We start from the raw sequence: 12,253 nt of genomic DNA on the forward strand, positions 1-12,253 counted from the left end.
TAAATACTATGGCCCAGCAACATTTACAGATGAATATTCATTCTCTCAAATATAATTTCAAATCAGTTGACCTGATTACTATAATAATATATGCATGGGCATATAGTTTCACAGGATAAAGATCAAAGATTTTATTTTCAGTTTGTGAAATCTCAGGTATTATCTTTGGATTTATTCATGAGAAAATTTTTACAAAACCTCAGTGTGACATTTTCTTGCTTTCAGTGAACTGATTTGCTGGTGTCTTTAAAAACTGCCCCTAACATGATTGTGATTTAATTTTTAATAATAGATGCCTATCCTCAACTATTTCCTACAAACATCATTTTCCTTAAATAGATGATTAAAATTAGACTGTTGTACCCAAAACTTGGTACTTCACCAAACTGAGGTTTGAAATCCACTGTAGTAGATGATAAATTAAAGAAATAATTAATTAAACTAAGAAAGACAAGATAGTCTTTTACCTTTGGCTTTAGTTTACTTCTTGCTCCTTTTTTGAAAACTTGCCTAAAAATCAGAAGCCCTGGTAGCTCTACAGAATCCAGTGGTTGACTCGGGTCAGTGATCAGTGGATTTTGAGCAGTTTGCATTACTTCTGAAGATAAGTTACTTCTGAATATCTCAAAAAGTAAACTTGTCTACCTAATTTCAGGATTTGTAATTCCAAAAGTACTTGCCTTAGAAATAAGCTTGGAGACTTACTTTTATTTTCTGAGGTTTCGTGTGCTTGCAGAGATAGAAATCTTTATTTTCTAAGCAGCTAAGTTGCAGTCTCCTTTACAATTACAAACATTGAGAAATAATTTTTAACTTCTTAAAAAGGTGAGTTTCCCTTACAAGTAAATAAAATCCTTATTTATGTACCAGATGCATTTATTTGTTTATAAATCAGATCATGCTGCTGTGTTATGACTGTCTCCGAAGAAAGAACCTGCATGAGTCATCATTTTCTTCAAACTTCCTATTTAAAGAGGATAAATACTTGGATTGTGTTCTGGAGTGGACCCTATAGTGTACTTAGCTGAGAAAAATGCAGTTTAAATTTGAATAGAGACCATAAGAATAATCACACAAAGCCGTTAGTCAAGTTCTTGTTAACTACTTGAACATTTGTAGATATGGGAGCTTTGCAAAAGTTGATACACGTTTTTTAAACGTGATTTAGAATCCTGTATTAAGTGGCAACAATTCTGAAGTAAGTGAAATTGCAATTTAAAATGATCTTTTCATGCATTGTACATTCAGGAGGTGTGTTAGTTTATTTTTTTAATGGATGCATTTATCTCTTTTGTAATTTTTCCCCAATAAATAAATTACTGCATAATAATTCTTTAACATATTTAGCTGACTTCAGTTTATGTATTTTATATCAGTAGGCAAACTTTTCCAGTTGAATTTTATTCCATGAGTATTGGTTTTCAACCCCAAACCAATTATCATACATGGCTTTTCTAATGGTCTCCTACCTGAGACAAACGCCATGATTTTTGTTTTTCATCACAACTTGATATACTAAAAAAAAAAAAACCAAACCTAAACCCATGTGAATTATAATTGTGATAGATAATAGGATTGCTGCCATCTTTAATACATATTTGTTTTCTTTTTATACAGGTCATCCTTATAGAATTTTTACCAAAGACACCGATTTTTCGACCGGATTAGCATTCAATTTATTTATAGAGACTTATTCAAGTATGTTGTCTTTCCAATGGTGCCTTGCTTGGTGCTCTCCTGGTAGTGACATAACTTTGGTTCTACAGAATCTTGTGGTGGTTTCATTTGGTTTTTGTTTGTTTTGGGTTTTCATGTTTGTTTGTTTTGGTTCATTTTTTGTTGGTTAGTTGTTTTTTTGTGTTTTTTTTTAATAAGAGTATGTTCTAAGTGTATTTGGTCAAACTCTGCAAAGTAATTTCATACAAATGTTAATTACTACTTAAGTTATTTTTACTTTTGCTACTTCTGTTTATTAATGTATCTTGATTTTCAAAGGAGTCTTTTATATGTGTGCGCGCGCGTGTGTACATATATATATTATATAAATACACAGCTGAAAATGATATACAAGTGAACAGGTATTTTTTTATCCTTATATGATACAACTGGTTGACTGTACCTTGTGTAAATTCCTTAGTCACTCTGAACTTGATGAAGTTCCTTCTAAGATATTTGGAAGCTCTGTCAGTGACTAGTCAATTGTAAATACTTTTATTTCTTTTTGGGGTATTGACTAGTCTTTTCCAGCAAAAGAAGGAGACAAAGTTCTTTTTGAAACTGTGATTTTTGGAATCCAGATATTGTTAGTAGAAATCTCTATGCTTTTCACGAAGAAGTCCTGTCAACTGGTTCTGAATAAGTTTGGCTTTAAAAAATTAAAAAAAATAAGGCAGCCAAGAGGAATTATTTTACTCGAACTAGAAGAATCACTGAGAGCATTGCATGCATCTGGTTAGTAGAACTCAAGATCACAAAAGTATATTGTTATTGCATTTTATAATGTAGCTGTTTTAATTCAGTCAATTGCCATGTGCCAGCTTTATTCATACTGTTTACCAGATCTTGTACACAGGGGTGCAGAAGGACTTGTTTTAGTAAAACTTATTTGCCTAAGAAAACCTTTCATGGTTGTTTTTGTTTATTTTAAGGCCACATACGCAGGAAAAAAGTTATTGAATTCTTGAACAGTGTAGTTCCAGATGCAAATGCCATGTATTAAAGTAATCAAAGCAGGGTGCACTGGGCAACAGTGTATGTTTAAATGTGTTAGGCAGTTATTTATTGCACCCTTTCTTTTGTTCATTTTGGTTTACAATGTTTATTTTCTGCACAAGTATAAGACCTTTTTTTTAACTGGATATATGATATATGCTTGGGTCAGGCCAGTTGTATTTAATTTCTTCTGATTATACTTTAGTTTTACATACATTCACACATAGCTTTTGGGGTTTTTTACTTGCAACTCTCATAACTGTAAAATTTACTTAGGTGTCTAAAATTACTGTACACAAAATTGATGTAAGTTAAGAACATGTTCCTTGTACAGTTGTGTTAGCAAGCAATAATGTGAATATATTAAAAAACCAGATATACTCTGCTTAATATTTGTATGAATGAAAAGTTGATACCACTACAAGAATAGTCTTCTCTTTTTAATCTTTTAAATACAAGTTTCATTTCAAGGTAATGTATTACAGGTACCTTGATGCTGTGAACTATTTTTCTATGTCTTCAAAATATTTATTCTCTGTAAAATATTCCCTAGTGAGTATTATATTCCTGAACTGTTCATAGTGGGAGTGGTCTAGAAAGTTTTAAGTTTTCTTAATTCTAGGCCTTCTGTATCTGTTTCCAAAATTCATCTTTTGCACAGCTTTCGTCTATGGATTCCTACTGTTCACTTTGAGAATAGCTCAGCTATGCTTTTCATACAAGCCTACAAGGGTGTTTCTTTGACTTGACAGAATATGATTTTTCATTTACAAATCCCAGTTTTGTGCTGGCCTCAAGTCTTCTGAGTGCCACCCATGCTTTCTCTACAAAGTAACAGCTTATAATTTTCTAAAAATCAATATCAACCTCTTCTTTAGTACAATTCTGGGTCTGCTGCACTCCTCTCATCCAGAAGTATAAATTACAACCTCGGACTAGTTTCAACCTGCGGGAGAACAGTAACCTAACATTGATGGCAGCAGAGACGGGGGAGGTTGGAGGTGCAGAGGAGAGGTTGGAATTGAACAGAAGTGATAACTGGTGATAAATACTTATGACCAGAAATATAAGTGATTTCTTTTGTGTCAGTTTTCAAAAAAATGAATATTGGATCCTTTGGCCTAAATTTTATAAAAAATTTCGTTTTACTATAGAGATGATTTGTGTCATGGATGCAGTTTTCCACTGGTGTGGAAACCTATCCTTCCCTCTAGTGGAGGATATGACTTCTGATATGTTCATAGCAGCTATTTGCCTTAGTTTACTTATCAAACTTCCCATAGTATGTTCTGTCCACATCCACAGCTACCTTGCCAGCAGCACCCAAACCCATGGACAGTAAAGCTGCTTCAGGTATGATGTGTGCTGAGATCAGAGCAATGAAAAGAGTGTGGCTTACAGGTTTACAGAGTATCCCATTAGTAATACTTCAACATCAACAGTAGTGATGCTTAAGATCTTGTATACTTCTCGGTGCATCAGCATAGTCTTGGTTAGCAGGCAATTCTATATTGTACCTGTGACTTTCTCTTTAAGAAGTAATATAGAGATCCAAAGTAGAGCTCTGAGCAACTAAAAAGCTAAATCCCTTTTTAAGGAGGCCAGACTTACTCCCTCAAAAAGTATTTTGGATATTTTATTAATACAATGTCTCTGGCTTAAAATATAATCAGGAAAATTGAGAAAATGCCTATATTGGGAGATGAATTTTATCTCAGAAGTACTCTCCTGAAGAAGTAGTACACTCACCTAGTAAGAATGTTACAAAGCATTTTCTTACAATCCCTTTCAATTCATTAATTACAGTGATGGAAATGGAAGATGGCAGGAGCTTTAATCAACTGTTTAATGCCTGCGGCAGTTGTCAGGATTTTCTTTTGATGTTGCTTCTGAAATACTAAATCTATTTATTTTGATTGCTAGTGAGAAGACATATATTACCTTTGTTTTCACTTGGCAAAGAATGAAATTGCACAGTTTGAGCAGACCAGAAGCTATAGTAGGACTTCCAGGACACAGCCTACTCTTTGCTAAAATAACTATTACATTATATTAATTTGTTTAGCTTCTTGCAAGTCAGCAGTTCCTACTAATAATCTTATCTATTTCAAATTTCCTTGAACAGTTAAGTTAGGTATCAAGTTGATAATAATCATTTAGCAAATTATGCCTGTTTCATCTTTAGCCTGCTGAACTAATGGTGAAGGCATCAATGAATCCCTGTGAGAGCTAATTATTACTTTTAGATATAGTTGCCTTTAACTGGTGAATAAAGATTTCTTACTTACTGTAATATAATAGAAACAAATTCTTTTAAATTTTTTAGTCATAGGTGGAAATAAGTTCTGAGGGAGAAGGACTTTCTCTCTGACTTTACATGAAGAATTCTGAAGAGCTCATCTGTTGTTAAATAGTTGTGACTAGAAGTTTATATTGGGATTGACAAACTTCACCAGAAATGAAAATGGTTATGGAGATACAGTAAGTCAGTAAATTTTTTGTAATAGGTCAGTAAGAGTAATTTAATAAACAATTTTGCAAATCCAGAATTTCCCATGATACTTAAACCCCAGAAAAATAATTTGTAAAAACTTTTTACGGTACTTAGATGTAAATTATAATCTCTGAATCAATTTGTTAAATGATATGTTTCTGTAATTCTCAAGACCATGATGTTTAAGTGTAATACACTGTCTCTCAGACAGAGGCTTACTTAAAAGTCAGTTTTAATTTTTTTTTTCTGCAATTCATTTTTTAGCCCCAAAGATTGTGGAAAGAGCTTTAAAATGCAATCTGTACCTGCTTAGAAGCCAGGAGCCAAGGAAAAATAACTTGTCTTTTTTCCCTTCCCTCCACCCCCCACCCCAAAGCCTAAATTTTAAGTTGGTCCTCTTGTTTTGGAGCCCTAGTTTATGGGGTTTGAGCAGCTGGCAATAATGCAAATTGTCCACCAAAACCCCCATTTCAGTTCTGAACAGTTTAAAGAGATCACTTGAATTTGAAGAGGTGAAAGACTTGTTAAGCAAAGAAAATCCGTGGTTCTTATAAGTTCTCCCAGCACTGCTGTTGAGTAATTAAAATAAGCATCATGATGACCCTACATTAGGTCAAAATCCTGATGATTTTGTGTAAAGGAAATACTCAAATAGAGAGGTCTCAGAGCCTCAAATGTCTTGGACTCATAGTATTATTAAAGATAAGTGGCGCTGGCTAGTTTTGTACCTGTGACTAAAATAATTTATGTCGCTCTTCAGCAGCCTTTCTTATGAAGAGAAAGCATTTCAGAAATCTGTATTCATCACTGCTAATTTGCTATAATTTCTGTGCTTCTCCCTTTAGCCATGTTGCATTTCCATGACAAACAGCTAAGTGTATGATCATTATAATGCCTTTAATAGCCATATTGTAGGTAGAAATATTAACTTCTCAGGGACTAATAGGAAATACGAACTTGGAATTAATGAGCTGAATGCCTGTCTGCATGAAGGCTTACTTTGCAAATCTCACCCTAGAAACTTGATTGTAATATGCATGACCATTATGAATGTTATCAATATAAAGTTATGAGAGCTTCTTTTACCCTGTATTACTAGGCTGCTGAATGTCAAAGTATGTTGGATAAGGATAAATGAAGGGGTTTTTTTCTGACTTCAATTGAGTGATTATTTCTAATGGTGCTACCTTCTTAACTCCTGTGTTCATTCTTTGTAAAGTTTTCTCTGTAGGCTGGATGAATCAGGGGATACTGACGTACTAAGAAAATAGTGTCATTCTTCTTAAGAAAGTAGAATAATTTCAAGGGGTGAAGTACTCTAGAAGTGAAAAAAAGTCACTGCTACAACCATGCATTTATTCTTAATTAGGTATCCATTTGGACTGTTTTGTTGGTAACAGTACTTTGCAGTTCATTACCTATTGTACTTTCATCTTTCTGATATATCAGTCAGTGTAGGCTGAGTTAGAAACCATGTTTGAAAAGTTAAAACCCCCAATTCCTTGCATGAAAGGTCATATGTTGACACTTGTGCTGATATATGTATGTATTCCTACACATAACACCTGGGTAATATCCATTTTTATGAAACTACATTTTACTGGTTTCATGGAAGTTGTCCTTTAAAAAAAGTCTTCTGATTTGTTTAACTCATTAATATTTCATTAAGATTTATTTTCTTGATAAAGGGTGCATAAATGCTTGGCTCTTCAAAATACAACAGACCAGTAGGAACAATTTAGCGAGGCCAAAGGTGAAACATAGGAATTAGGAGAAGCAACACTCAAAAGATTGGATTTGAGGATTAGGTTTAGAGTTCTGTGAGTATAGTAGAAAATAATTTTGAACTGAATGAAATGATATTGAATGGTGCAAGTTAAGCAAAAGCTAGCAGTCCATTTCAGTTGTTATGTAGACTGTGTATTAACTTCTGTTCACTTTTTTATTTTGGTGTGTGATTGATTTATTTTGGTTTTGCTCTAGTTGATAGACAATTCTGCTATCATGCAGAATAATAATGCAGAAGGTAAACTTCCTTCTAAACTCAGCATTTCTTCATTTAAAATAGCCAGACCAAAATGGAATTGCTGATGAGAGCTGCACTGAGTGCAGAACAGTCTTTTCCTAAGCTGGAGCCTGTAATGCATGACTAATTGTTTCCAAAGAAAATTCTTGACCTGTCCAGACAGCTCCTGTCATGTGACAGTATATCTAAGGCCCACATGTAGGATCCAGTTAGTACAATTTATGTTCAGGTAAGTAAGACTTTTGTAGTTAATTGTAGTTTTTATGGAGAAGGGAACCATTGACAAATGCTCACTTTGAGAGAACAAATAGATTTTTATAATGTTTATTGAAACATGCTTTTTTTCTTGTTGTGTACTCCTCATTTATAGCTAAATAAATGAAAGTTACTTTGCTTCATGTTGAAAACTAGACTTGGTAGTCAGCTGAAGACTTTTTTTTTTGTTACAGTATTTTAGGTTTATGAATAATTTTTTAAGTTATGTTTAGAAAGGTTTCAAAAAGTCATATCCTGATGCAATGTAACTGATATTTTTTGTGGCTGTATATTTTAACTGGTTTCATTGTGCTGATATAAATATCTAACTCATCCACTCCAAGTGTGTATCTCTGATCCTTTTATGCTAGCAATAGGCTTTCTAACTTGTTAGGATATGCAGTGTACGTACTGGGTAATGTTGTCAATGAACAGTTTGGTTCAGTGAGTTAACAGGGAATGTGAAAGTAGTTCCTGATTTGAAAAGTGCAACCCAGATTCTTGATTTCATAAAGGATGGAGTCTGGCAACCAGAATATGAACTCATTCCAAACATAAATTTGAAAGAGAATAGTAAACTACAAAATAGTGCCTAAATGTTGTGTGCTAAATTAGACCATGTGTAACTCATGTTGCATTAAAAGAATTTGCAGAGAATTGCATTGGACTGCATGTGCTTAGGAAAAAACTATTAAATGTATGAAGCAGTAATGGTCAATAAGTCACTGAAAAGATGTTGCCATCAAGAGGGAAAACTTAAAACTCAGTATTTTGGAGTATGTTAGAAAACCATTTCAAGCAGAAAACTTGTAAGCAATAATTTAACCTAAAACTGGAAATTAAAGAAGCTGCTACTTATAGAGAGACTTGATGTTAATTTTGCCTGTTGGGCATCTTGCCTCTCACAAAGCATTTAGAAAGATAGGTTTGCTGTGATTTCCACTATTGTAACATTCCTCTTCAAGTATCCTAAGTCCAGGTGAGAGACTCAAAGCTTAGAAGCCAGCACTGTGTTTACAGGGTGCACAGTTTTGGGAGGAGAAGATAGGAATAAAAAGACTTTTTTAAGGCTGCACAGTTGTATATATGCATATTTAAGAATATTTAACCCTGTCTGCTAAATTACTGAGGCTAATCTATTGTTGAATTATAGAATAATATTTAATACATTGACATTGGTTTTTTCTGACCTGACCCAGAATTGGAAAGGACTCCAATATAACTTTTTTTAAAGCATTTATTAAGTTGTATGTATTATAAACTAATAAAATAATTGTTTAACCTATCTTCTAAGACTTACAGTTTTTCATCTGTGTTGGAGGGAGGGTGTGGTAGGGAGAGGAAGAAAAGGAAAAACTTGAGGAACTGCTGTGTTGTGCAATGTCTCATCTTACTTCCAGTTGATACTTTTAGTCTAAATGGAGGGGTGGGTGAGAGGGGAGAGAAAACGATTTGGGTAATTTAGGTGACTCTAGAACGGGAGTTACCAATTTACAGGCATTGCCTGCTGTAAGTGTTTCAAATTGATTTTTCATTAAGTTCACATTTGGAGTTCTTTAAGCTTTTCAAGCCCTAATGATAGTAGGATTTATTAAATGTACTATCATTATGGTTGAATGGTGATTTTGAAGCTGTATCTTTTGAAGCTTTTATGTTTTTTTCACGTGTGTTCTCAAACAAGATAGGGTTTCCATCTAGTTGAGGCAAACACCACCTATTCAGAAAGTGATCATTCCCATCCATGAAATTCACGTGTTTTTTAGACCATTCAATATGAAATGCTGGTTAACCTGAACCTTGTGAACAAATACTAAGTCTGCTCTCTGCCATGCTGAGGATGGCCTTGGTTCTCACCAGCCGGCAGCTTTTCCTTGCATGAAACGCTTTATGCTCGTTGGTTACTCCAGTATGGAAGTCTTGACAGTCTCTTTATGAAGTGCGTGTGTATAATATCTCTAGCATGTAGGAGAGGTGTGTCAGACATGCCCATGTCCCAACGTGCGGGTGGGGAGGGGTGCTCATGCCCGGCGCTGTGAAGCATTCCGGGTGTTGTAATGTGGGTTTGCAAAGCGGTAGATACAATGTTGCTGAGCAGAAAAGCGCACGATAGATTTAATGTAGCCAATTGTGTACTTTTGAAAAAAAGAGTAACTGTTCAGTGTGAGTTAATTTTGGATTTTTTCAGCATCTCTCTTTTAGGCTTTGTGCTGCATTCTTCTAGACAAATGCGTATTCCATGTGGGCCACTGTTCTGCTAAATGCTCTCAGTTCTCCTTTTGCAATCAAGATTATGTTGCTAAGGAGATTTTGCTTTTATTGGTGCCATTGATTTGTGTTAATACGTTTTGAATACCTCTCGGTATTCTTCCGTAGACAAGGCCAAAAGAAAAACTTCCCTGAGTTTCCCGATTTACATCACAAATGGAGCGGTGGTGTAATGAAGCCGATATAAAGTGGGCAGTTGAAAGGGAACTAAAGAAGGGCACTCAAGTGAGAAATGAAGAAATGTGCCGAGAGCGGTCTGCGGGCCGCCTCCGGCCCAGCTGCGGGAGTGGGAGCGGGCCGGGCCCGGCGCCGGGGCAGGGGGACAGCCCGCGCCTCCGGCCGCCCGGACCACCCACTCGCCGCGCCCCGGCCCCGCGGATTACCCGGGGCTGCCGCTGCTGCTTCCGACCGCCCGCCGCCGCGGGCACGGCCGGCCCTCCCGGCTCCCCGGGGCGCGGGGCACCGGCGGGACAGCGAGCTCCGGGGAGCTGCAGGAGCGCGGCCTCGGCCTCCGCAGCGATGTCCTCACTGCCCGTCTTCCCCGTGCCCTCCGGGCCGGACCCTGTGCGCGGGACCCCAGCTCCCCGCGGCTCTCGGATGGGGCACAGAGAGGCAGCCCTGCTTGATCGATGCACCGCCACGGGCAGGCTGAGCTGGGAGTCTGCACTCGGGCCCTCTGGCTTTGTGGCGCCCTTGGCGAGGGGCTGGTGGCGCTCTCTTGGCACTGCCTCATGCCTGAGAGCCTGCCTGTCCTTTAAAAGGAAAAAAACAGAAAAACACAGCCACCCTGAAAAAGCAACTCCAACAGAAAAAAACCCTCCAAAAATCCCTCAAACTAGTCCCAAGAGTTTAAAATAAAAATATTAACTTTAAACTACCCAAAGCCTTTTAATCTCATGGCCATAGAAGTCTCCACTGAAGCCTCAGAAGGACGTGAGGTCTCCTGCCCTCATGTACAAGGATGAGGACCTCCATTGCCTGCTCTGTCTCTTCTGCATTACATAGATAAGCTCCTGAATGACTCAAAGTCCAGATAGTTTATTTTTATGAGAAGAGTGTTCAGACAACATTTACACCAAGCCAAAAAGCATTCCCATATTCCAGGGTTTGCCATCAGAGAAATCTGGTGGTCTAAAACCCCTTCCCCCTGCTTGATGCCAGGACAGCAGAGAAGGTCTGTGTCTGTCCACAAACAAGGTAAAGGAGCAGTGTTTATATGTGCAAAACACAATGGTGGTTGCACATATTCAGAGATGAGGATTTCTCTTATGCAGCCCCCTGGTGAGATGGGAGGCAGTGTGAGCCCCGTGTGCTGGTGGATGAGCTGGCATGGTAACTGGTATCACACACCTCATTTAGACTTTGGTCTTCACCAAGATAGAGGTGACCCAGGTTTGCAGATTTACATGGCTTCCGATCCAGAGGAGCAAAAGTGATTTATGTATAGAAAGGTTTGCTCTATCTTTTGTGTCAGAACCAGCAGTCTCCTTTATGATATATATTGCTTACTGTGAAAATGTCCCATTGCATTTATGAAGGCTCAGCTTGCTTCTTCACATTGGTCAAGCCAGAAGTCATTATTCTTAGTGTATTGATCATGTTATATGTAGAATAAACTTTGTCTTGCACTTTTGCTCTCTGCAGTGTTAAGCCCCTGCCAGGAGGATGAGAACAGAGGCTTACTGAATGGATGGGAGTAGAAGAATTCAGCCTCTTTACTCATTTTTGAGGGGACCTTTTGCAGACTCTAGGCATTAAGTGACTTCTTCCTGTTTGTGTGCCTTTGAAGATCTGGATCTTGAGTAATTGTTTAATAAAATGAGAGAAATAAATAAGGATAACTATTCTATCTGAATGATGCAAAAATCATTTTATCAGTGAGTCTTACACAGGATTTTAGGCCATTCTGGTTTAATTTCACAGTTCTAGGTTAAATACTTAATTATGTTTCCAGAGTGTGTGTGAAAATGCATCTCTAGTTTGTTTTTTTCATAGCTTTTGCAACTTACTCTATGGAAAGGACCTGTTTTTATATGAGATAATGAGTTTTGAGGTTAATGAGGATAAGGCCCAGAATTCGTACTGCATTGTGTGCCATTGAATATACAGTAGAAACAAATTGAGAAGCAGACATTGTTTTAAAATCCTCTTTCATTTAGGCATTTTGTTTAGCATTCAGAACACAGCCACATTACATGATTAGCTGATTTTAATGACTGTCCTCTAATCAGTTAAATTGAACTATGTGAAAAACTTAAAAAGATTATATTTATGGAGACAGTCTGTTTACATTGTTACACCTCAGCTAAAAGGATATTTGGCACGTATGATAGAGCTAAGAGAAAAATGTGAAAGGCTGAGGAAAACTTGAAGACAATTGGATCCAGCCCATTCTTTCTCTCCCCACAATGCAAGCTCTGATGACTTAGTATTTTAATTAATGTCAACCCTTACCATCAGTGCTCATGGGAACAATCATTAAACCAACACAAAAACATTTT

The 12,253-nt window shown here is 36.8% G+C and overlaps 1 protein-coding gene across 1 annotated transcript in view; it reads left to right on the top strand.

Moving 5' to 3' along the window:
* The window catches only part of CHIC2 (cysteine rich hydrophobic domain 2), a 31,072-nt gene extending 22,300 nt beyond the window's left edge, over positions 1-8,772 (top strand). The window contains exon 6 of the mRNA XM_009100486.4: positions 1,618-8,772. Coding sequence (XP_009098734.1) covers positions 1,618-1,668 — 51 coding nt within the window. The 3' untranslated portion in view covers positions 1,669-8,772. The remainder of the gene's footprint in view (positions 1-1,617) is intronic.
* The last annotated feature ends 3,481 nt before the right edge of the window (positions 8,773-12,253 follow it).

The sequence above is a fragment of the Serinus canaria genome, chromosome 4, assembly GCF_022539315.1.
Source record: "Serinus canaria isolate serCan28SL12 chromosome 4, serCan2020, whole genome shotgun sequence".
Taxonomy (NCBI): Eukaryota; Metazoa; Chordata; class Aves; order Passeriformes; family Fringillidae; genus Serinus; species Serinus canaria.